We start from the raw sequence: 26,070 nt of genomic DNA, 5'->3' as shown, positions 1-26,070 counted from the left end.
AGCATTCAGCTCTTGATCTCAGGGTTGTGAGTTGGAACTCCATGTTGGATGCAGAAATTACTTTTAAGAAAATCCGTTTTTAGCTTGTTGAGGACAGATTCTCCCCATTTTTGCATCTGCTGACTGCATCACATCAGTCTGTTTTGTATGATTTGTAATCTTTCACAGTGAGCTCATCTGGGGCAAGGGTTAAGGAAGGCATGTTTTCTGTAGGAGTCTTGTGTTATCCCTGGACTGTGGAAGTGTCCTTAACGCACAGTTTTCCATTGGTCATCTTTTCCTTTTTTTTTTTTTTTTTCTTTTTCCTTTTTTTTAATTCATTTGGAAATAATCCTGTTTGCTACACAGTAAGCTGTCATATATTCTTTGGTCTAGTTCTCTTGTTTAACTTTTCTGTATCTTAATTACTGTAACTTTAAAATACTTTTAATATGTGGTAGGGCAAATTACTCCCCTCTATCTTTGCTTATCAGAAATTCTATGGGGACTTTTCCCTTTATAAGCATATATTCTTTCAGTTGCAGTTTTTAAGGTTATTTAACTCTTGTTTGCCTTTCTCCTTCCCCACCAAAACCTTACTGAGTTTAAAATTATAGGTTAATTTATAGATTATTAATAGCTGTAAAAGTTAAGCTTTGTGTTTACGGGGCGCCTTGGTGGTTCAGTCGTTTGAGCATCCGACTTCAGCTCAGGTCATGATCTAGCAGTTCGTGCGTTCAGGCCCCACATCGGGCTCGCTGATGTCAGCCTGTCAGCGTGGAGCCTGCTTCAGATCTGCTATCCCCCTCTCTCTGCCCCTCCCCTGCTTGTGATCTCTCAAAATAAATAAATAATAATTTAAAAACTTTGTGTTTACAGGTTTTAAGCTTAGCCAGAGTATTTTTTATTGTTACAATCAAGAATAGAATCTTTTTTTTTCACTTACATGTTTCTAAATAACAGCCATTTTTAAGAAGACCTGAGGTGAGAGGAATGACAGTGGAACTAATAGAAGAGCCAAGTGCAAAGGCCTGTGATTTAGAATTTTGCCTGCCATATTGAGAAAACAGCAAAGCAGTCAGAGGAACTGAGCAAGGAGAGAAGTGGGAAACAAAAGGAAATGCGGTCAGAGAGGCAATAGAGGTGACAGATGGTATAAAGCTTTTGTGTGCACCATCGCAAGAACTTTGGCTCTTATTCCTCATGAAATGACGAGCCTTTGGAGCATTTTGAGCTGAGGACTGGTAAGCCAAGGTTACACCTACTACTGTATTTTGATCAGTTGGAAGGAGGGGCAAGCAGAAAGACCAGTTAGAAGTTATTTAAGAAATTCATATAACAGGGGAGCCTGGGTGGCTCAGTCGGTTAAGCATCAGACTTTGACTCAGGTCATGATCTCACGGTTCATGAGTTTGAGCCCCACGTCAGGCTCTGTGCTGACAACTCAGAGCCTGGAGCCTGCTTTTGGATTCTATATCTCCACCCCTTTCTGCTCTCCCTCGGCCCCCCACCCCTCTCTCAAAAATAAACAAACATTTTTTAAAAGTTTACAATTCATATGAGAACAGATATTGGCTTAGATCAGGGTGATTGCAATTGAGATGGTATATAAAGCAGTTGGATTCTGGATACATTTAGAAGATGGAGACCATAGGATTACATCATGATTGGATAATGGGGTTTAGTAAAAGAAGGGAGTTTAGGATGAGTCCAAAGATTTAGGACTGAGCAGCAAAAGATTGGGAAGAGTAGGAGCTCAGTTTTGAACTGAGGTGCCTGTATAATAGCTGTGAAGGTATTGAGTGAGCAGTTACATACACGAATAAAATTGTGTTAATTGGTTTACTAATATTGAATAATCTTGATATTCAGAAATCTCCACCTGGTCATTTATATTTGTTGTTTTCTTTAATTTCTCTCTCTTTTTTTTTTTAAGTATTAAAATACTCTTTTTTTTATGTTTATTTTATTTTTGAGAGAGAGAACAGGGAAGGGGCAGAGAGACAGGGACACAGAGAATCTGAAGCAGGCTCTGTACTGAGAGCAGAGAAGCCAGTGTGGGGCTTGAACTCGTGAACCATGAGAATGACCTGAGCAGAAGTCAGACGCTTAGCTGACTGAGCCACTCAGACGCCCCTTAAAATTTGTTTTCTTATTGTAAAATATACATTGTGATTAAAAAAAGAAAAACATAAATAGGTTCATGCATATAATTTAGCATCTTATTTCTTTATGAATGTGGGTCTTTGTGTAGTTAATAAGCGTATCTGTAGGATAAATTCTAGCTGTGCATTTATGCAAAGCATGTGTGAATGAAGTAATTTTATTTTTTATTTTTTTAAATTTACATCCAAATTAGCATATAGTGCAACAATCATTTCAGGAGTAGATTCCTTAGTGCCCCTTAACCCATTTAGCCCATTCCCTCTCCCACCCCCTCTCCAGTAACCTTCTGTTTGTTCTCCATATTTGTGAGTCTCTTCTGTTTTGTCCTCCTCCCTGTTTTTATATTATATTTGTTTCCCTTCCCTTATGTTCATCTGTTTTGTCTTTTAAAGTCCTCATATGAGTGAAGTCATATGATTTTTTTGTCTTTCTAATTTCACTTAGCATAATACCCTCCAGTTCCATCCACGTAGTTGCAAATGGCAAGATTTCATTCTTTTCGATTGAGTAATACTCCATTGTATATATATACCACCTCTTCTTTATCCATTCATCCGTCGATGGACATTTGGGCTCTTTCCATACTTTGGCTGTTGTTGATAGTGCTGCTATAAACATGGGGGTGCATGTGCCGCTTCAAAACAGCAAACCTATATCCCTTGGATAAATACCTACTAGTGCAATTGCTGGGTCCTAGGGTAGTTCTATTTTTAGTTTTTTGAGGAACCTCCATCCTGTTTTCAGAGTCCAGAGTACTCACCCTTACACAGTGGTCCATACTGTTTTCCAGAGTGGCTGCACCAGCTTGCATTCCCATGAATGAAGTAATTTTAAAGTTGTCCAAACCGTCCTTCAAAAGAGTTCAAAGTTTATCTTTCAATAAATTGTATTAAAGATGTTTTTTATACTTCTAGCTTGTGTTTATTAATATTTTACTTTGCAGGTTTTCGTTCAAAAGTGAGATTGATGTTTAAATTACATATGTGCACAAAACTTGAGTCAAATTTTTGTTAGAATTTTATTTTTCTCAAAGGACAATAGAATTCTGATTTCTTTATGTCAGTATCAGCCATTTTAATTGAATAGAAGATTGTCTCTTCTTTAATGTTCTTAAAGACTTCTCCAAGGAAATACACTTGTCTGAGCCTCTACCTTTTTATAGGCGTGAGTATGGTATTCCCTTGTTAGATGGAATACAAAAATATGTAACATTTAAACATTATGGAAATGCGTAAGTGTGCACACATATTACATATACACACATGGTTTCCAGATTTTCACTTAACTAGTGCTTTTTTGAGTTCTTATACATATGCATTTATTCCTTTTCCTCTTCGTTAATCCAGTCTTATAGTTAATCCATCTGTTCCTGTCCACCCCACCCTTCAGGTGGATTTAGGAAGGAAAAAAAAAGGAAAGCTCCCAAAGAACAGCTCTTCAATTTGCTGTTTCTAGCATGTATTTCCTCTTTTGGCAATTTCAGCTTTGATTTAATCTTTTAGTGTTACTTTGTTATCCTTGCTATATTCTTTTTACTCTATACCTCACCTATTAGCTGTTGGTTGACTCAAGGGTGAACTGTAGCCATAAAATGAAATGTTCATTTTTCATATAGAGAGCTAATTGGTGTTGTGTGTTAGTTTATGAGGGAAAAAACATACCTCCATTTTAAGACTTGTTATTTTGATTTTGGTATCTTTTTCTCATGTCTTTTTAATGTTTTAAGTTTTGGTACAATTTTTAGATCCTAACTAATTACCTAAATCCTCCCATTCATCCACAGTGTGGTGTGTGGTTTTTGTCTCTGCCAACATATACTCTCTCTCTTTACCTCTTTATCTCTTCCAAAAGCCAACCCTGATTAAACAGAGTGCAAGGGATATTTTTTCCCAAAACAGTACCAGTTAATGTTGTCTACACAGTAGTATCATGCTTGGTTGGTATAATTCCCTTTCAGTGGCATCTGCAGCTTATTATTCTTTTACTTTCGTGCAAGTTACCCAGTCTGACCTTCACAGCCCCTTTTGTTGTTGTTTTTAAAAAAGTTTTTTTAATGCTTATTTCTGAGACAGAGACAGACACGAGTGGGGGAGGGGCAGAGAGAGAGAGACACACACACACACACACACACACACACACACACACACACACACACAGAATTTGAAGCAGGCTCCAGACTCTGAGCTGCCAGCACACAGCCCAATGCGGGACGCAAACTCCTCAACCGTGAGATAATGACCTGAGCTGAAGTCGGACGCTCAACCGACTGAGCCACCCAAGTGCCCCCACAGCCCCTTGTTTGCATACCACCCATCTACATGGTTGCAAGAAGGGGAGGCAGTTGGGGAACGTTGATAAAGACCACATTGTTCTCATATTTATCTTTCTCCTATACATGTCTGTAAAGGCAAATAGCTTTCGAGAGATGTCTTTGTAGTGACGCCTGAGTGACTGCGTAGGTTGAGCATCGACTTCAGCTCAGGTCATGATCTCATGGTTCACGGGTTCAAACCCCGTGTTGGGCTTTGCGCTGACAGCGAGGAGCCTGCTTCAGAGTCTCTGTCTTCCCCTCTCTCTGTGCCCCTCCCCTGCTTGTTCTCGTTCTCAAAAATAAACATTAAAAAAAAAAAAAAAAAAAAAAAAAAGTTTGTCCTGAACCTAAATGCAGCTCTTACAGTTGTTACAGCCTTTTTGCTAACAGAATTTTGATGCTACCCTTGCTCGGAGCATCTCTTCTCATGGTGCTGTTCCACAGGCAAGTCCTTTTCTTCTAGGACTCTATGCTGCCCAAATGACTTTTCATAGATCATGATTTGTCATATGCTGGAGTTGTTCACCCTGATACGAGAGCCTAGGGATCCTGCATTCAGCATGACCTAAATTTTTCTCAGAGCGTAAAATTGTTTAACCCCCGCCTTTTTAAAACAGAATTAAGTCTTTTGAAGATTTAGATTTCATTTCGCTGTGGACTTAGCAGGAGAGGTTATTTCTTATCCTACCCATGTGTGTACAAAGGAAGTTTAATGGAAATAATTTTTGTCCCCGTGGATTTAATAATCTGACACAAAGACTCTGGGTGTCAACACTCACCATACCAAATTTATTTTCATTATTTAGGCACGGACTTTAAAACAGTAGGTCTTAGGTTGGGTTAAATAAAGTAGCTAATGAGTTCTGTGTAGTCCTGGAAAACTTGTCACTTGGTTTGAGACTACCTAAAGTCTTCAGAAGGAGTTGTGAAAAGCACAGGAGACCGTGTGATTGGTTATTCAGGCCCTTAGGTGGATGAAATTGCTGAAGAAAGCAAGTCATGTCCAGTAGCTTTAAGCTCACAAGTTTGGCACCTAGATGAGCACTTAGGGCTGCAAATAATTGGGTTTCATCATTGAAGAAGAAACAAGTTCATTACTTTGAAGGTTAGGGTGCAAAAAAGGGAATCTTCTAACAAACGAATCAAACTTCTGTTAGTAGTGTCATACAGGTATCTAGAAAGTGTCTTTTGAATCTTTGGGATAATGAGTGAGAGCTGGGTTTGTATCAGACAACGAATTGTGTTTCGTTTGGCTTTTCGCAGGTTCACCGGAACAGCACGATGCGCTCTGGCTGTGACGTGAACCCCTCCTGTGCGCTGTGTGGCTCAGGCAGCACCGTCACCGTGCCCCCGGAAATTCACTACGAAGCCCCTCTGTTGGAACGCCTTTCCCAATTGGACTCTTGTGTTCACCCAGTTCTAGCATTTCCAGATGGTAAGAAAGGCCACAGAATACAAAGTTTTCTTGAGACTTACAGGATTCGAGTGAAAGAAAGTCAGCCAACATCCTGGTACAACCCGCGTGCCGTCCAGAGAATCCATTTCACTCACCAGAGTCCCTTAGAAGTTTTGCAAATAGGGTGCAGCAGATCTGCCAGGCCAGAATGTGCTACTGAAAGATTGCACCTTGCCAGGAGAGAGATTTCCCCCCAGCCTTTCAAGTGGCGGTGGGTGGGCCTAAGGACAGTTGCTTCCAGCCACAAGCAACCTGGTCCATCGTCTGTGTGTGCCGTGGTGTAAGTAGGAAGGGCAGCACTCTTTTGAGAGAATGTCTTCCTGCTGGGGCTGTGTGTATCACTGCGCTTACGTGACTGGCTTTCCAGGGTGTGTGTACGTAAAGAGAAGGAACTGTCTTTTATCCCCACTCTGTCCTTCATAACACCCAAAGGTAGTCTGTACAAGTTTTTGAGAGGAGGGTAATTGAAATAGGAGTCTGAGGAATAAGAATTAGTGTGGGATTTTAAGATTTACTTGGTGGTATGAAAAAAAAAGAAGCGTTTAGCATGAATGGTTCATAAACATTTACTTAAAGGGACAGGTGCTAAATAATTTAGACTTTGCAGGACACACTTCCTCTGTATAGCCTGGGTTGCAACTATATGACTGCCACTATAGCACAAAAGCAGCGTTGACAATATGTAAACAAATGGGCATGACTGTGTATCAATAAAACCTTATTTATTAAAAATAAGCATGACTGATAGCTATCCTAGAGAATGCCCTCTTCTATTTAATAGTTGGTCAAACATTGGTTTACTATAATCCCCTTTTCTTTATGTGTTCTTCAAATGACTGAATTATTTTTTGGCTACCTAAATCCTGTAACTACTCCAGGCCATGTTATCAGAACTCCCTTGACTGTAAGGGCATGATCTAATACTCCTGTTACGATAGGACTTCTAATAAGAGTAGAAATGTTTAGAAAACTTGAATCATATGGCTTGCAAGCTAGGCAGGGTTTTATTTAGGTCAGGAGTGGTAGAGCAGTAAATAAACTTTAGCACACAGTGAGTAGAAAACACTAACACGTCTTCCTGTGTACTTCAGACTCCAGGGTCATTGGCTTTTACCTTCTCTTGCATTTGGATTATAGCTCGTGTAACTGAAGATTTTATTTGTGTAGCATTTTATGGTTTACAAAGCACCTTTCTCATACTAGTTTTATCTGCTTCTCACACTAATCCTGTAAAGTGCTAACTTCAGTTTGAGAGATCAAGAAACAGGCTTAGAAAGGTTGTACTTTATCTCTTTCAGACTAAATGGCTAATGAGTTTAGATGGTTCTAGAATTCAAACTTGGGTCATCTGTTGCCTGTCCTTTGTTTCACTATGTAACATGCTTCTTCCTAGCTGGGTTATTAAGAGAAATCAGGTTTCTGCCCATTTCTAGATTCTAACTGCAGACAGAGCTACCAGGAAGACCTAGGAATGTTTCTTGGGTTACTGTCTCAGGATTCACAGTACTGAATTGTATTGTCTCATATGTGAGTAAGGAAGCCTGAAGTCCATAGTTATATTATGGTTCCGGTTAGGCCTCTTCCATACTCCCTGCGTACCAGCTTATAAACATGGTGATCTTTCTTTGTCAACAGTATTACCATATACAGTTGTGAATTTCCTTCCCATCCCCCAATCACATGTACTCAATTGCGTGATGTCTCCTGTTCAGTCAACATCTCTACTTGGAGGAACCCATTCCCTTTCGACACTTTCTTTTCCTTCTGACTGGTTCATATCTATAGATCTGAGTGCTGCCCTTACACTTCCTACTCCATCCCATTTCAAGCAACTGGAGGTAGCATTGAGGGAGAAGGACCTTTCTCTGGTCTTTAGCATCTTCGCTTTCCTGCCTGCCTTTAAATGCTTTTTCGATCTCTTTTTCTCCCTGTCTCACACAACTCCTAACCATGACATTGGAGTTTAGACAAGAGAGATAGTCATTAAGTCTCCTTAGGAGCCTGTAAAGAGGATGTGTGAACATATTTGCCTATGGATGAATTAGACTTTCTGTGGGTTGACCTGGGGGACTCCGTTAGCATTTCTAATGTTGTTCCTGTTGGGATATTTTTGCTTTGATCCAAACAAATAGCATGGTAAAGTTTTCAGGGCCACAGATATGCCCAACTCTAAAGGGCACCATTATTCTATATGAAAGCACCCCCAAGATTCCCCGTATATCATTGTGTAGAATAATAAGTAACTGTGAAGACTTAGCAGCCGGCCTAATACTGTGAGGGTCAAACATACATGCACCAGACCTGACCTCTGGGCCACCCTTTTACAGCCTGTTGTCTAGAAGCTACTTAGAGATGGCAGGCTTTTCAAGCAGTCTTACTAATGTTTCCGCACCAGTTTCTTTGTAGTTAGGTTGGGAACCACCTGCACCTCTTCATTTTAGACTTGTCTCCCTTGTTGACCACACCTCCAACATTCCCATTAAGTGTGGTTAGGGATGATAGAATTCTTGTCACCCCACTTAATCAAGCCAGTTAATCCTTAGCTTGAAATGTAGAGGATGTACAAACCCTTGGAGGAAAGAATGTTAACTTGAGTTTGGGCTTCATAAGAGCACCACCTGCTGGCCAGATGATCTATGCTGTTGTGAGAGAGCTTACTAAGACTCTGTGTACAAGGCTACCGCAGTTTTACCAGCAGGAGGAGGAAGGGAGTATTACAAAACAACCCTAGAAAATGTGCTTGAGAAAATGGTGGATAGTAATGAGCAAAACAGTTAAGTGAATCCTGGAATGTCAGACCCTGGCAAGCGTAAAGTCAAAGTCTTTTTTATTTTGTCTGAGGAAATAGTAGCTTAAAATGGTATTCATTTCCTTCTATTTCTTATTTCCTGTCTTAACACTTCTGTTTTCCTGTTGTTGTTGACCTAATCAAGTATCTGCACCCTCTTCTCTTCATCACAGAAGAATTACCTGTACAGGTACAAAATGTGTGAAGTCCTCTGGCCAAATGAGTCCCTGTTGTATTCTCTTCTGTTTCATACCCTTTCCTTGCTCACTTTCAGGTCCTGCATATCTAATCCATTTCAGGGCTTCAGCTTTACATGGATCCTAGCTGTTGTTACTTAACCACTTAGAGCATGAACTAAGACCATCAATCCCTAAGAGATCATTTTTGTTCATTGACTGGGGGATTTAACTGACTTCCTGTTCACTCTTATATGAAAGCAGTTAACACACAGTAAACGTCTAGCAAAGTATAGCAGCCTGAGTTCTTCCAGCAGTTTGTTGTTATCCCTAACTGCCGGTGCAGTCGGGTTGGTTATAGGGGAAATTGCTCTGGATTCTGCTTAATACTTCAACCCTGGGGCACAGGTTGGTATTCTCCCATTGCAGCAGCTTCTACTTCAGAGCATTTAAGTGAGGGAAGGGGATTAGGTGTGGAACTGAGGTGTCTGACATAACATGTTAAGAGCTGAGAGACTCTGGGGGCGCCTGGGTGGCTCAGTTGGTTAAGTATCTGACTTCCGCTCAGGTCATGATCTCACAGTTCCTGAGATCGAGCCCTGCACTGGGCTCTGCGCTGACAGCCTGGAGCCTGCCTCAGATTCTGTGTCTCCCTCTCTCTTTGCCCCTCCCTGGCTCACGTGCTCACTTGCTCGCTCGCTCGCTCTCGCGTTCTCTCAAAAATGAATAAACACTAAAAAAAAAAAAAAACAAAAAAAGCCCGTAGTCATTCTGGTCTAGTGGTAACAAATTCCTCTCCTGTGCTTACTCAAATGGATTCATAGCAGTTTTCTGGGTTTAACTAAGTCCTTTTTTGAGATGGATCCGAGGTCTTGGGATACAGTAGGAAAGAGTATTCTGATTGTTTAGCTTTTGTCTGCAGCAGAGGAGGGGAGAGCTAGAGCATGTGTGCTGGGATGTCACCTGCCCGGCTCTAGGCCTGCTGCCTCTTCTCACAGATGAAGCTAAACGCAGCCAAGTGGTAGGTTCTTGTTTTTGCCTTCTAACTCGGTGTTGGAATTAGGACCTGACTCCAGGCCTGCTTATTTCCAGTCTGTTGCTGTTTGCATTATAAATCAGGTTGCTCGTTTCCCTACCTCCTTTTATCCTGGCTTAATTTTCAGGTTTGGGAGAGCAATGACTAGGGAAAGTAAAAGGAAAAAATGAAATCACAAGGCTTTTGTTGTCCCATCATATAGACTTTGCCAATTCTTCTGTTGACAAAGGGGTGTCCTGGGATATAGAGGAAGTGTTTTCCCCTTTCTGGGGCCTTTATGCATTCCAGTTCAGCTCAGCTTTCAGAATGCCTCTAGACAATGCTTTATTTCCTACACACCCTTTTCCCTAACCATTCTGAATTAGAGTAAAAAATATTTGCCACTATTACCTTAACTCACTTCTTGATCGTTTATTAATAGGAAATTTTTTGTTTAAACATTTGACCTTTTTTGGGAAGGCAGGGGGAATCAAACCATTTTATTGAGGGGCTTGAGGGAGGAGTGGAAGGGCTGGGAACACCATGACAGCCAATGTCCTTGGCCTGGTTGGGATCTCCCCAACTTTGAAATTGCTGAAAGCTGATCTGTGTCTTTTAACGGTTGGAGTAGGTGAGTTTTTAAGTGTGGGAAAGAATGATTATGCAAAAAAGTTTCAGAAGACAGCACTGTCCTCACAGACTGTATCTCATTACTTGGACGTATAGCAAATACTTATTATCTTTAAAAACTTCAGTAGTTTTCCTAATCTGTTTGGCTGCTATTAACACATTCCACCTCAGAATTAAATCTCTCCATTCCCTGGGCCAAAGAATAGTCTCATGGTGTAGTGGCTAAGAGTGTGGGCTTTAGGGTTATACAAACCTAAGTTTGAATGTTGGTTAACTAATACTAAAGTGTGTAACCTTGAACAGTTAATTCACCTTTCTGAACCTGTTTTGTCTTTTAAAAAGGAGCTTAACGGTGCTTACATCAAAATGAAATACATATTTTAAATTAACTCTTAGGTATAAGACCTCTAAAATGAAAACTGCCAAACCCTGCTGAGAGAGAATTAAAGAAAACTAAATAGATAGATACACCACATTGATGGCTTGAAAGGCTTGGAATTGATGGCAGACAGAAGGCATTTCTCCCCAAATTGACCTATAGAGTCAGTGTAATACCACAATGAGGTTTTTTGTTTTTTGGGTTTTTTTGCAAAGCTTAAAAGAAAAAGCGACTGCCTGCTATTGAGGAAGAATAAGATTCCATCTTGTCTGCAACACTGGGTGTTAGAATATAGTGAAGTAATAGCTTTAAAGGTCTGAGAGAAAAATGGTTTTAGTTCTGGAAATATTTTTTCTAAAGAAATTACTCAAAGCCCCATTGTTAGGAAAATTTAAAAAATGAAACTAAGAAAACGGAAAGGTATGAGAAATGGTGAATCAGAAAATGGTAAAAAATCACAGTTAAGCTTAAGAGATTTATGATACTGAATATTAACTAATCAGGTAAAAAAATAGATCATCCCTAGGTGAGAGGTGAGAAGCTAGGGAGGAAGGAGGGTATAGTACTCAGTAGACAATAAATCTTTCTTGAATGAATATGTCCTGAATAACTGTGTTGGTAGGATCAGGCTTTAATGTTTTAGTCTGCAGGAGGATAGAAACGGGATGCTTATCAGTCTTTCACACCAGTAGTTTAACAAACTTAGCACAGAGTACGTGAACAAGGAAAACTCCATCCATGTAACAGAAGGTGTAGATGGGGTGTTCATTTAACTTGAAAATAAAAGGCAAAAGTGACTTGCTTGTGAGGAAAAGAACCTTCAGTAAAGTTCCGGTCAACAGACCTTCCGTATGACAGTGCTTTTGCCCCGCTGGGTCATCGTGCCGCTCGGCACATAAAAGCAGGGTGTGCTGTAGATCCCTGCCCACTGGAGAGCCAGGGGTACTGGTGAGCACACCTCTCTTCTTGAGACGAGCCCAGAGGCCAGGTGTCTGGACTAACCTGCAGTGTTTCGTGTTCCTTACAGATGTTCCCACAAGCCTGCACTTCCAGAGCATGCTGAAATCTCAGTGGCAGAACAAGCCTTTTGACAAAATCAAACCTCCCAAAAAGTTTTCACTTAAGCACAGAGCACCCATGCCAGGCAGCCTGCCGGATCCAACTCGTAAAGACAGGCACAAGTTGGTCAACTCCTTCCTAACAACAGCCAGTAAGTTTCAGGGCACCAGAGAGTCTTCCTCCAGTTACTTCTCTATTCCTTTTATATTCTTTTATAAAGAATTACTTTAGAATTCTTTATAAACGTTACTGTTTTGCTATGGCAGTGTGTCGGGGTTGGGAGAGGCAACTGACCGATACAAATTCAGCTCACAGTCTACTTCTGCCTGTCTCGGATGTTCTCAGATGGACTCTGAAAGCTATTCCAGACACCATGCATCTCGGGACAGGACCCAGAGTGCTCGAGGAACAGCTAGCAGTGGCATGGCATTGGGTCCATGTGTGGGCAGGCCGTCTTCTGTAGCTGGTGTCAGATTTCTCTGGTTGAGGGCCCTGTGGGCTGCCTGGCCTATCCTGGCCATTGTGCTGTTTGCTAGAAGCTTCGGTCCCAGAGGACTCTCCCGCTGCCCTGAGTGTCCATCATTGGCCTAGAGAGAACTCAAGAGCTTGGAACTCAAATAAGAAAAGATTGAGAGAAGATTTCACAGCTCTTTTTCTGTTCCCCTCTTCAGAGCTGTCCCATCACCAAACCCGGCCTGACAGGACCCACAGGCAGCACTTAGACGATGTGGGGGCCGTGCCTATGGTGGAGCGAGTGACAGCGCCCAAAGCAGAGCGCTTGCTCAACCCACCGCCACCTGTGCACGACCCAAACCACAGCAAAATGAGATTGCGAGACCATTCATCTGAGAGAAGTGAAGGTAGGGCCAGGCCCGGCACCTCTACCTGCATTTGCATCTGCTCAGGGCTTTCTGGGGCAGCCTGGGCATCTCTCAATTGCCCCCAGCTTTGTCCTTCACTTTCTAGGAAGGCAGAGTAGAGGGACCCTACTGCTTCTAAGTGCAGGTCACTTCTAACTGCTACAGCAACCTCTGCCCGGTCCCCTACCTCCCGTCAACCAGTTTGCCTCACCTTTTTATCCTCTAGGCTTAGAATGCATTTTTGCTTTTATGAATTGCTGGCATTTGTAACTTGTGCTGGAAGTAGAGCCGTTTGAGGTAGCCACGTATTCCTTTTTTGTTGACTTCTGCAGTGTTGAAGCATCACACGGACATGAGCAGTTCCAACTACTTGGCGGCCACCCAACATCCACCGCACAGTCCCCTGGTGCGACAGCTCTCCACCTCATCGGACACCTCGGCACCCACCAGCTCTAGCCCACAGGTTACGGCCAGCACGTCTGTAAGTACCTTGGGCTCGGCTGCACAGTCCCTCCGCAGCCACGGTTCACCGAGTGGCTCGCTCTGGAGGACGAGGTAGAAGGTGGGATTTGGGGGGAACTCGGCTCGCCGTGATGTGCCATTTTTTGTCAAAGTAGTGGTATTTGACCTGTTTTCCTTGAGTTGTTTCTCATAGTAGGAAGCTTGATGCTGAGACAGACTCTGAAGGCGGTCTGGGCCTATTATTCCAGGTCTGTGGGGCTGGGTTTCAGATGAGACTCCGCCGGGCCGCGGCTCTAATCCTCTGGGTCCGAGAAGTTCCCACGAGAGGAGGAATGGAGGACAGACACTTAGGAGCGTTGGAGGCACTTCATTTCCTTGTTTTCGTTCTGCTGGGGGGGGTGGGGGAGCTGGAGCACTGAGAACCAGCCCTGACGTTAGGGTTCCTGGAAGGGAGGGAGAAGGCAGAGCCTCGCTTCTCAGGCCCCAGAGCAGAACTACAGGTGCAGTGGGCCCTGCCTGCAGTCCTTCCTATGGTGCGCGCAGGGCGGCGGGCAGCTCTTCTGGCGCCACGCTCCGTCCCGAGTGCTGCTCGCACGGCCGTTGCAGACACAGTCCCGCTGATTGCTTTCTGATACTTGAATTCCTCGGTGTGGGCCTCCTGGAACACCTGCACCTGTAGTTGCTCTCTGCCTGCTGAAGGGCCCTTTAGGTGGTAGTTACAATAGTAATGGTGATAGTAATAATAAAATGCTGCAACTACGACATTTGTTGTGTCGGTTCTGCCTGCTTTACCTGTGTTACCTCATTCGGTTCTGATCGTGCCCTTTGAGATGTAAGTGGTATTGAGGGTTCTCATTTTGTAGGCAGGGAAACTGAGGCTCTCTAAGGTTAATAAGTAAATTGCATAAAGTGAGGCAACTTGTGAGGCTTACAAATGCAGTTCAAACCGAGGCAGTCTGACCGCTCAGCCAGCTCTTAAGTGCAAGCCTGAGGCCAGGCGTCGCGGAGGTCCCCGGTGTGGGTGCTTTGGATCCCCTTTAGAGTGGACATCAAGAAACTCCCAAGCCCACAAAACGGGCTCCTGTTGTTCTGTCTTTGCTCTTAAAAGTCAGACAATCTTTTCCGAATGACCTCTTCGTTCCTCCCTTCTTCACCTCCTACACCCACAAGTGTTGTCTAAATAGGTAAGTGGTATCTTAACCACGAACTCCATTATCCTTCAGAGGGTCTCAGACCACCAGAGGATTTCAAAGACAGAGAGTCTGTCTCTGATTCTCAAGTTTGAACTCTTGACCAGTTCTTGGGGGGACTTCAGTGTTCACTCACCCGGCCAGCCCTCCTGTGTCTGGAGGATGTTAACTTAGGCCTGGATCACTTGACAGTTTTTCTTCTTATTTATTGAGTACACATTTTGTATCTGTGCTCACCCTTAAGGCTGTCACTGCCCAATGTTTTCAAAGAATATGGATTTATTCGTAGTAAGAAGAATAGTAGGCCAGATCCTGAAAATGAGGTAGAGAAGCTAGACGACACTGGACAAAGTTGGGGGCGGGGAGGGCTGGGGTAGGTATGGCAGTGCTTTCCAAAAGCCGGTGTATACCTCAGTGTCACCTCAGTGGTCAAAAAAGGAAATCTCTGAAGATTCTGATTTGATAGAGGAGGGGCCCCAGACCCGCATCCCCCTTTTTGCCTGGTAACGCACTCCTCCCTCTTGTTTCTGAGGAACCGCTTTCCATCCCCATCACCCGTTCTGCACCACTGGCTCTAAACGGGAGACAGTAGTTAAGTCAGACCAAGTGAGTGCCTGGCGGAGGAGGGCACTCAAGCCTGTTGAACCATTTTTGTTTTTTCATAGTAGAAAGCCTGATAACAAGACAGACTCCAAGGGTGCTGTCTTGGGCCCACTCCCATCTTTTTCCCTTGAAGCTACTAATAACAGGCCCACAAGATTCAGGGAATATACACACCTGTTTCCACCAGCTTCACATTCATTCTTGACCAAGATTTAGGGAAAACAATCTCTTGAGGCTTCCTTAAGGTACACTTCTTGTAGTGGGATGCATAATTTTAAAAGAGATGGGACAGTGGCAGAGGGTTTTGGGCATGAAGTCACTAATCCTTAGCTGCAGAACTCAGCCAGGCAAGATTTACAAAAGTCTTCGAACATCCTGGTTAACCAGTTACCCTAAATTTGTGAGGCAAATGAGAGTTTGTTCTCATTTGATAGAGAAGGATGTTGAGGTGAAAAGACATCGTGGTAACCTGAGATCATAGGTGACCGCAGCCAAAATCCTGGCGCGGAGAACACTGCCTTTCACCACATTCTCTGAATGTCCCGAGATGATGGGATGAATCCATCCTGTATCGCTCTCCAGGAACAGAGTAGTAGACGGGTTAGTTGTAGGGAACAGCTTCTTCCTCATCTTGCTGTTCGCTAACCCCTTCCCTCTGAGCTGCCACACTTGGGGCTTGGGTTTGAGTGCAGCCTCTCGGGTGTTTCCAGCTGTATTGTCACCACGGCAGCGTGTGTGGCATCCTGCCGTTTGCCTCCGGCCCCTCTCGGCTGCCGGTGTCTGTTTCAGGGTGGGGTGTTTGTTATCTGGGCCCAAGCAGCTGGTGGACTTTTTCCTCCATGGAAGAAACCAGGTTTTCCGGCTCCCTACTTTACTCCTGCCCTGGCCTCCAGGCTGCTGCAGGTGCCCACCTCCTCCTCTGATAGTGGACCCCTGTTAGTCTTCTTTCTTCCTGAGAGTTTGATCTTCTCAGCCTCCTGGAGAAGCAAATCTCCATTCTCCAAGAAACTGCGGAGCCAGGTCCTCTTCCTCCATTTTCCTCCATTCAGCTCCACTGGTAGAGCTAGAAAGCTCTCCACCCTTCCCCAAGAATAACAGCCAGAAAGAGGGGGAAACCACATAGGCTGAGCAGATGGTGGGTACAGACTTAGCTGAAGAGTTCAGATCTATGAGGAGGAAGGGCTGTCGTGATGTCCAAGGTTAGAGGATCTGTTGAGCTGGACCTGTCCTTTGAGGTCTTTTCCCGATAAGGGAACTCGCATTTCTAACCTGAAGAGTCCCCACTAGGCCCAGTTAAGCATTAGGAGCCACTATGGGTCTGAGTGACAGATAAGCGGGGGAAACAGAAAGGACGACTTTAAAGGAAGGGGATAAAGGTGAATACAGAGGAGTCAGAACCTCAGCACTAGGTTCGAGGCCCCAGGATGCCCACCCTGTAAAATTCAGCTGAAGTCTTTTTCCACGTGAGCCCATAAAGGAAGAGGGTGACCAGTGAGACTTGTGAGCTGGAGGTGCTCCTCAGGGCCACCTTGCGTTTCTCCTGAGGACTTTGTAGTGGCAGACCACCTCCTTGGTGTAGACGGTGGCTGCTGCAGGGCCGGCCCCCACCCAAGGACCAGGTGCCTGGGGGCTGGTGATCCAATAATGTTTGAAGTCTTAGGTGTATGATTTGCTGTTTGCAAAATTGCGCCTCCCTTTTAAACTTACCTTTGTCTTACAGCAGCCAGTGAGGAGGAGAAGGGGAGAGAGCTCATTCGACATTAACAACATTGTCATCCCGATGTCTGTTGCTGCAACAACTCGTGTAGAGAAACTACAATACAAGGAAATCCTTACCCCCAGGTAGGGGGCCTAGATAATTGGCTCCTCTCCCTGTTCTTCCTGTTCTTGGCCTTTTCCCCTTTTTGTCACAGACCTTGGGGTTCTAGCCTTAGGTTTTGCCTTCTCCTTAAGAGAAAGTCTTAACCTGATAGGAGTGAAATTGCTTCTATATACAGTTCTCTATTATATGAGCACCAGCCAGACCACAGGCCACAAACTGGCTGCAGCTATGTTTATTTGACAGCACTGAAGAGTTCGTTGTCGGCATCAAAGCAGGATTTCACGTATGAATCTTTGTTTCTAGCCTTTGTTGACAACTCAGAAATTGGGCAGCCCCGTACAGGCACTCTCACAGAGTGGCAGTCAGCTGGGACTGAATAGCGGTGGTCCCCTCTAAACAGTCCCTTTGCTCGAGTTTGTCACAGTCTCCCAGCCTGTGTCCTGTTGGGGCATTGGAGTGTGGAGCCTCTTTCAGAGGCCTTGGGGGCTACCAAGGCCGAGCCGTGAGAGGGCAGGGTCGTTCACAGGCGCCCAGCTCTCGTTCTTGCACAGACACACTAATTCTGCCCCGGTTGCCTAGCCCTCACAATTGTCCCTTCTTGATTTTGCAGCTGGCGGGAGGTCGATCTTCGGTCTCTGAAGGGGAGTCCTGACGAGGAGAATGAAGAGGTAACAGCATGGTCGTTCTGTTAGGAGATGCGCGCGCGCACGCGTGCATGCACACACACGGGTGCACACATCCCAAGTGCCTCAAGACCCATGGGTGTCAACTGCAAGCTCATTGCATTCCTGTCCGGATGGGGAAGAGCCTAGTAAGGGCTGGGGCTTGTTCTAGAATTGATCCATCCATACTTAAACTCGGCTTCCTGGAGGGGAGAAGGGATCAGTGAAGCTTTTTTCTCTCGCAGGTCGAGGATCTATCTGATGCAGCCTTCGCCGCCCTACATGCCAAGTGTGAGGAGATGGAGAGGGCTCGGTGGCTGTGGACCACGAGTGTGCCACCCCAGCGGCGGGGCAGCAGGTGACGGGGCAGGCTCAGGCGGCCAGGCCTGTGAAGGGAGGGTGGGCAGGGAGTTGGCCGCTGTGTCTGTGGAACTGCCACTGCCCCACAGGCGCTCTGCATACTCCTCCACTGGCAGTGGCCCTGAGCGCAGAAGTTCCTGGTGTTTGGTGGAACTGAGAGGGCACGTGGTCCCGTGGCTGGGTCCTTGCTGAGTGCCGGACTGTCCAGTTGTGGCAAACTTTCATGCTCTCCTGGGCTCCGGGCGCCAGCTGTCTGTGGCATTAGGATCGCTTCTCAGCCTTTTGGCTAAGGTCAAGTGTAGTGTCTGTGGCATGAGGAGGCCATTTGCGGGTCGTGGTGACTTAACCAGAGGAGCTTTGGAGGCCTCACCCAGGGTAACCTTCCTTAGGACGGTGGAACGGGGGGTGGTGGTCGTGCATGAAAGAACTGACCCATCCTGTCTCCATTTATTGTAAACAGTGGCAGAAGCCCTCAGGATTCTCAGGTAGAAAGATTTAGGGCTCTTGTTTTTGCCTTTTTTCCCTTGACTACAGTTTTCAAAGTCTAGACTGATTTCCCTTTCCTGGGAATTCACTGGGCACTGTGCCAGATAGTAGCCCCTGGCATTGTTCAGCCGTGGCCTTCTCTTGGGATGATGGGCACACAGGGCTCTTACGACTGTCCTGTGTGCCCCCTCCGCCCACCCCGCCCCCTACACGGTGGTGGGAGGAAACGAGAGGACGTGTGGTTTCTGGGAAAGAACCATTGGGTGTCCATCTACCTCGGCTCCTCTGGTTGGGATGCCCTTTTCATGCCTCCTCCCCATCCGCCCAAGATAGACCGTCATCCCCCATTACCCAGGCACTCAGATTTGCACTCGTTGGTGTACAGGTCTTACAGGTCATCAGATGGCCGGACGACCCCTCAGCTGGGCAGTGCCAACCCCTCCACCCCCCAGCCCGCCTCCCCTGATGTCAGTAGTAGCCACTCTTTGTCGGAGTTCTCCCACGGTCAGTCCCCGAGGAGCCCCATTAGCCCGGAACTGCACTCGGCGCCCCTCACCCCTGTGGCTCGGGATGCTCTACGACACCTGGCCAGTGAAGACACCCGCTGTTCCACACCGGAGCTGGGCTGGATGAACAGGTGAGGGACACACGGCCTTTGCGTGGGGGTTGGCATGGTGGGGGGGGGGGGGGGGATAGAGCAGGGGAGGGGGACAGCCCCTGCTGAAGATGGGTCTGCGTCATAGGACTCCCCTCCCCATTTTATTTTATTTTATTTTATTTTATTTTATTTTATTTATTTATTTTTACTCCCCTCCCCATTTTAAAGGGGACAAGGGGCTGCACTTGAAATTGATCTTCTGAAGGTGCCGTGGAACTGCCTGCTCTGTAAGGGCTCTTCCTGGACCGCTCCAGGAAGTCTGGAGATGGGTCACGGACTTGAATCCACGCGTCTCGGGCCAGGGCCTTGGGGCGGAACGTAGTCTGGAACCGGCTTCTCACCGTGGCGGTTTGTCTCCCCACAGTCCGTCCAGCCGTGGGAACGGCGAACCTTCCCCTTGGCGTACAGTCCCCAGACGGAGTGTGAGGAGCAACTGGATGCACAGGAACGGGCGGCCCGCTGTACTCGGCGCACCTCAGGCAGCAAGACTGGCCGAGAGGCAGAGGTGGCCCCCACCTCGCCCCCCGTTGTCCCCCTCAAGAGTCGGCATTTGGCGACAGCAGTCACAGCTCAGCGTCCAACTCACAGATGAGCGGGATACGAGAATCTAAACAGACTCACTAACTATTGGCATTAAAGCTTCAGAAATCTCTGCGTTTGATATTCAAACATCATATGCCGGAAATTTTCACAGTTTTTAGTGAATTTAAGGAATTTAGATTCTACTTTGGTATTTTTGTTTTGTTTTGATTTTTGTTTTGTTTGGTTTTGGTTTCCATGTTTTGTTGTCACACACCTGAGCACTTCCTCCAGTTGGCAAACAGAAGTTCAGGATAAGACCCTGCTGGCCTGGTCCTGGCACATCCTCCGCACTGTTGAATCACTGGACTTAGCGATGTTAGGTGACCGCCCCCCCCCCCCCCGCCCCCGCCCCGCACCTGTGGACAGGGTGGGACAGCCACGTGGGCAGAGGGAATGGCAGGCTCCCCGCTCAGCGTTGCCGCCTGAGGTCAGGGTAGGGGGAGAACAGCACGCTCTGGACTCTCACCCTTTCTCCTCTCCTCTCCTCCCATCGGCGGCCCGGCCCAGCTCTGGCCCTCCTGGCCGGGTCCCCCTTGGCCATCTGTGCTAGGGCACCCCCACACCCACCAGAGCCTCTTGGCCATAACCGCCACCTGTTCCGAACTCTCAGTCGACAGAACGGCTTCCCTTTGTCACCCAGATCTTGGAGACCTAGTCTGGGTTTCCGCTGCGTTTGGTCCTCTCTGTTTTGACTCCTTCACTGCAGTAACGTGACTGCGGCTGCTCAGGTCCCTGCCCCGCCCCTTGCGCTCCCTCTCTGCTCCCCGATGCCACCCGCGCACCCACACACACCAGGCCTTCCACCCGGATGTTTTTACCAACTGTGTCCCCTGTCTGTGAAGGTGGGGTTAGGGCTACTTCCATTCCCACTCCTCTGCAAACTGGGGGGTCAGGGACACGAGCAGTCATCTCCCCTCTAGGATTCTGTCGTCGTGGATTCATTTGGTCCCATTTCCCCCACACGCACTTCCCTGTTGGTGTCCGGCCTTTCCTCTCCCACGCTCCCCTTGCCTGTGGAACGTTGTCTGGTCCTAGCTGTGGTTCCCATCACTCCCTCATCACCCCCCTTGGTCAACCTCGTGCCTGTCTCATGTATGATCACATCACCAAAAGGGGGGGCAATAAGAACTTCTTTATTTTTATTTTTATTTTTTTTTGTTGTTGCCATTTTGTAATCGTATAAAAATAGTAGACAAACTGCTTAATGGTTGGGGTTTTTTCACAATTTTCAACATTAGTGATTTTTTTTGATTCTGTTTGCAAGTTAAAGGGTTTGTCATTGTTTCTTTAAAAACAATAATGCACCATATCCCTATGCATAAAGTGCTTCTTCTATTTATAAGGTTGAAAATTCTGAATAACCCTTTTAGCATTGTTAAAAAAAAAAAAAAACAAAAACAAAAATGGAAAAAAAAAAACCTTGTATTTTGTAAATATTTTCTTTTCCTGCTTTGAGCTGTGTATTGGCAGCGAAACATGTAGCTGTCTTTGTTCTATAGAAATGCTTTTCTTCAGAGAAGCTGATCTTTGTTAATGTCTTGATTCTGTTCGCAAAGCACAGACTAGTGCTTAAAAAAAAAAAAGGAAGGAAAAATGGAAAAAAATAAAAAAAAAAGTTACAGAACGTTGTGTTGCCAGGCCTTTGTTGACATTGGACCGGGTCCACGTCGGGGGTGGCAGCTTAGGACCCTGTCCCACTGGAGCAGTTAGTTCTCTGGGTCACTGGACTTGCTCTGAACCTTGGGAAGTCTCTGTTCTGTCCTTGGGCACCTGGCAGGGCCACCTGATGGCCACCAGGGAGAGGATGGAGTCGGGGTGGGGGGGTAGTAAGGGGTGCCCAGGGTGTAGGGGGCTCTGTGTAGATAAATTTTTTGTTGGGTGTAAGCAGTTGGTCGTTGCCTCTTGATGCTCCTTCTCTAGTGAGGCCAGCAGTACGACATCTTAGAACTGTTCTGAATTGCTCTCAGGGAGATCCCACCTCTCACTGCCTTTTCTGGTGTTGGGGTCAGTGAGAATGTACGTACTTCGTAGCATCGTTCTTCTGAGGAGCCTACGGGCTGGGTTTTGTATGCATGAGAGAAAGACGCCGGCAGGCCTCATTCCCTTTTTCCACGGTAGTCATCTGGCGATGAGCGCCGAGTCGTGAGGTAGCCTTTCTCTCTGGCCGCCCTGTTCCTGCGTCTGTGGCTGCACTTAAGACCTTCTCTGCTTAAGCTTCTGCCCGCAGTGGCTAGAGTGAGCACAAGGGGGAAAGCAGAGAAAACCGGTATTTTGAAACTTTGTATGAAAATTGAAGGGCTCCTTCTTAGGACCTTGACCTAATTACTAAAGAACAGGAATTGATATGGCTACCGTTTGGTATTTGTTTTCTTTGTGGCATTGCTAGGGGCTATCTGCTATCTCCGTGTAGCAGACTCCTTCCCCAATCTAATGAGGACCCAAAGGAGAGAGGAATGCGGCTCCGGAAGCCTGGAAGGAATCGAAGCCTTGGCGGGCCTAGTGTTCTGCTCCAGCCCCGGGCCACTGGGAGCAAACGAGACCTACACCTGCTGCAGCCGTGGCCCCTCTGAATATGCCGGTGTGGGTCTTAACAGACTCTGGAGTTGGAGTGCAGCCTTGTGAGCCCCCTACAAGGGTACTGGCCTTTCTTTGAGTTGGATCGGGACGGACTCCCAGCACCAGAGTCAGAATCGAGTGGAAATGAACGAGTCTTGAGAACTCTTCCTGCACCTGCAGGCCCCAGAGAGAGATTTTAGCAACCTTGACATTTCCTGCTGGGAGCGAAGTTCTCTAAGGTTGGGAAAGGACTTGCACATCGTACATCCTGAATCATTTTCTTGTCCTTTGAATCCATGCACGGAGACCTTACTTAATCAGTAATAACTTTATTTCCAAATTCACTTTTACAGCAACAATCAGTGTAAATCGTTTGTTAAAACACACAATACACCATATGGACGTTCACAGACAGGAAGCTAAGCTAAGATGGTTTCATGTCCCTCCCCCCACCCTCAAAATTACCAAAGAAATCATGGGACTTGCGAGTGCCAGAGATTGTCCTGCCCAACACTGCAAATTCACGGGGCTAAGTCCATTAGGAGGGGGGACTCTGGGCCGGTGCCCAGGGTAACCCTTTTCAGAGCTGAAGAGAAACCAGAAGTCTCGAAGCCACAGGTCTGCAGGTGCGACGAGCTGACCACCTCCACCTCCACCCTCATCCCCACCCGATGGCCTGACTTGGGGACAAAGACAAAAGGGGGGGAAGGAAGAAGGAAGAGCTCTCAGCGGCCGCTAGCACAGGCTGCACGTCCGCAGCAGGTGGGAAAGGTGGCGCGGAGGCTCCGGCGGCTTAGATGGAAGGATGCCGGGGTCTGCGGTAGGCGGGGCTGTGGGCCCGGGGACCCCCGTGAGGGGGCAGCTCTGTCTCCAGACTCCTCCCCAAGCCTCGCTGCCTGCCCCTGGCGGGGAAGGAGACGGGGCCGGCTGGCGGGACCCCAGGGACCTCTAGCAAACGTGGGTGGTCCGAAGAAAAGGGTTACTCGGTGGTTGCTGCCCTCCAAGACTTCCCTCTGCCCATGGTAACTATCTTACAGGTTCCTCCCCCCTCCCCCCAGAAGCACGACAAGCAATCGCAAGCAGGATACAGTCTCCGCGTTGAAGTCCGTTTAAATAGAACTACGGATAAGTGAGTGGAGAGCTTGAAGGAACCAGGCGCGCAGCACAGCCCACCCAGGGGACGCGGACTGGACGTGGGGGGAACGGGGGTGGTCGAGAGTGCCCAGCCTGGTGGTGGCGGGGGGAGGGGGGGATTGTCCTCATTGAAGGTCACAAGCCAGCATCCCTTTGCAATCTCCCTGCCGCACTGACCTGGTCACCCTAGACCGTGATCTCTAGGCCGATCCCAGCAGTCCCCACCCGTCCCCCTCCCCGACGAGGGAGATCCCGGAGCCCTCTGAGCAAGGCCCTCAGGATAAGGTAGGGCAAGTGCAGACAGAGGCGCAGCCGGAGTCCGTGGCAACGCTGCGGGGCCGCGTCTCTAAGAGCTACCAACTTCGAACCACAGTTCCCTTCCCTTCCTCAGAACCCTTCTAAGCAGCTGGGACTCCAAGCGGCAGAGAGCCTCACGGCGGGTTAGTTCTGGGCCCAGATGACTCCTTGCACGGAAAACTCGAGCTGCAAACGAAGCCGCCAGCCCTAGAGAGGCGGCCCTGGACGCCCACCAGCCCGCAGGGGTGCCTTAAACGGTGCCCAAACCGGAAGTGGCAGAACTGGGCCTGAGGTCGCTGAATTTCTTTAAAATGGCGATTTTCCACAAAGGCTGTCTCCTCTCCCCGTGGCAGCAGACGGGGCTTGTGCAAGGTCGGCGGGGGTCCCCACCAAGGCTCTGGGAACGGCGTCTCCTGACTTGTCACCCTGCTGCAGTCAGGCAGCGCGGGCCCCCGGGGCTCATCCGGGGCGGCCAGTCCATCCAAGCCCTGCTGTGGCTGGAGGGCGCTTGGTGGGGAGGCTGGGGCTCCCCTTCCAGGGGGACAGCTTGCAGTGGGACCCCAGGCCTCTCCCTGGCTGGTCCTGGGTTCCTTTCTCTTGTGACACAGGGTGTCGTAAGACCCTCGTGGCTGCTGGGGGCTTCTGGCTGTGACCGGAGAGGGCCATCTCCTCGCTGCAGACCAGGCCGGCCACAAGATCCACCTCTCTCTGCCCCCACAAAGGGAAGTCCCAGCGGGGCGGCAAGGGGGCGCTGTAGCTTCTGCCCCAGGATCCTGTCCCAGTCCTGTGCTCTGGGCCTTCCTCCAAGCTGAAGGTTCTCCAATGTCAGAACCTGGTCCCAGATGCCCCGGAAGCCTTTCAGATCAGGAGGCTGTGACCGGGTAGAGCCACACCGGCCACCCGGAGCCAAGCCCCCCGTGTGGGAGGGAGAGACATCTAGGACCCCCGTGGGGTGGGTTAGAAACCTCTTCACAAGCATTTCAAGATACATGCGTCCTTTTTTTTTTTTTTTTTTAACCTTTTCATTATCAAAGTCACTCTGGTGAATCCAAGCATAAACAGACAAATCAGACTACAACGCGACAGGGTGCAGACGGGGAGGGAAAGGTGACGTCTATGTATATGTTCAGCTGCTCCAGCAGGACAGACAGCACTGCTTCCAGCTGGGACGGGGGGTGGCGGGGGGGGGGGGGGGGGGGGGGGGGGGGGGGGGGGGGGAGAACCATTTCCGAGGGGCGTGCTCCCCTCCCGGGGTATGCAGGGCTGAGCGCTGGCGGGGCTCTCGGAGAGGCTGGCAGTCACAAGCTCGGGTGGAATCGGGGCACAGAGTGTGGCCCTGCCCCAGGGGCCTTGCCTGCCTGACCTGCTGCCGCCTCTGGACCCAGGACGGCCGACCTGCTGCCAGCTCAACTCAGGAAGGGGACCAGGCCTTCTGGGAGGAAAAGGCTCTCCAAGTAGAAACAAGGCCAAAACATCCCGGGTCATTGCTGAGCCCACCCTGGCTCACGTCTGCGAGGAGAGGTGGGGGGTAAGGGACGGAGTACGGTCATCAGGTTCATCGTGAGGGGACACACCGGTTGGGTGAGTTATAACTTAAACCAAGGGACCGAGATCTCACCTTGTGCCTGGGTTTTGCCTTCGCTCAGACACCCCTTTATTTGAGAGCAGGTGCCTCCTGCGTCTGAACAACGTCCAGTGCTGAGAAAGGGGCGTGGTGAGGCTGGGAACTCGGGACAGTGTGACATCGTGAGGGGGACAGGCAGTGACTGGGCTCCGCACAGCAGACACATGGGCATGGTGGGGGGAGGGAGGACAGGTGGCTGCAGTGGCCACGGGAGGGACAGGAGGCTCAGGACCCACCTCCCAGACCCCAGCACGCTCCAGGGATGCCAGAGGCCCAGGCTTGGGAACAGGCGGATGCCCCCAAGAGGCACGAGTCCTTACAAAGAGAACTGGTTTAGCCCTAAAGTCCCAGAACTGTGAGGTGGCCAAAATCGTGGCTGCAGTTCCAACCTTCAGAACTCAGTAAAACAGGGTTTCCGTGGGGCCCCCACCCTGCGGGGAGGGAGAAAGAGGCCAGCGCTCGGGACGTCAAGGTCAGTCTTCTCCGAGGAAGCGATCCACAGGGTGCCCCCCTCCCGCCAACCGACCACCTCCTCCCGCCAACCGGAGCCTTTCTCCCACGGGCCGCCCGCGGGGACGGTGGCACACGGGCCCCGCGGCGGACCCCGGGCCACCGAGCACAGGGAGGCCGCCTGGCGCGAGCGAGCTGTGGGCGGCCGAGGCGGTCTGCCCTTCCCGCTGTCCTTCCAGGCAGAGAGCAGTGGCTCCCCCGCCCACCCCCCATCACCCACTCCCACACTGTCCCTTCTGCCCTCTCCCTCCCCCCTTCCCCTGCCTCAGCCTCTCCGGGGCTCCTCCCCCAACCCCCACCACAAA

General features: G+C 48.2%; 1 protein-coding gene across 5 annotated transcripts in view; it reads left to right on the top strand.

Annotated features, from left to right (window-relative positions):
* KANSL1 (KAT8 regulatory NSL complex subunit 1) overlaps positions 1 to 19,714 on the top strand; it is a 174,665-nt gene extending 154,951 nt beyond the window's left edge. For 3 of the 5 annotated variants that reach the window (XM_042965867.1, XM_042965868.1, XM_042965866.1), the window contains 9 exons: positions 5,720 to 5,891; positions 11,928 to 12,110; positions 12,631 to 12,819; positions 13,152 to 13,300; positions 16,795 to 16,916; positions 17,507 to 17,564; positions 17,804 to 17,916; positions 18,790 to 19,041; positions 19,427 to 19,714. In XM_042965867.1, coding sequence (XP_042821801.1) covers positions 5,720 to 5,891; positions 11,928 to 12,110; positions 12,631 to 12,819; positions 13,152 to 13,300; positions 16,795 to 16,916; positions 17,507 to 17,564; positions 17,804 to 17,916; positions 18,790 to 19,041; positions 19,427 to 19,673 — 1,485 coding nt within the window. In that variant the 3' untranslated portion in view covers positions 19,674 to 19,714. Of the gene's footprint in view, positions 1 to 5,719; positions 5,892 to 11,927; positions 12,111 to 12,630; positions 12,820 to 13,151; positions 13,301 to 16,794; positions 16,917 to 17,506; positions 17,565 to 17,803; positions 17,917 to 18,789; positions 19,042 to 19,413 lie in introns of all 5 variants that reach the window. The other 2 variants (XM_042965870.1, XM_042965869.1) reach the window with 2 other exon arrangements.
* The last annotated feature ends 6,356 nt before the right edge of the window (positions 19,715 to 26,070 follow it).

This window comes from Panthera tigris, chromosome E1, assembly GCF_018350195.1.
Source record: "Panthera tigris isolate Pti1 chromosome E1, P.tigris_Pti1_mat1.1, whole genome shotgun sequence".
Taxonomy (NCBI): domain Eukaryota; kingdom Metazoa; phylum Chordata; class Mammalia; order Carnivora; family Felidae; genus Panthera; species Panthera tigris.
The sequence above is the reverse complement of the archived record's forward strand: the minus strand, read 5'-3'. Positions and strand labels throughout refer to the sequence as shown.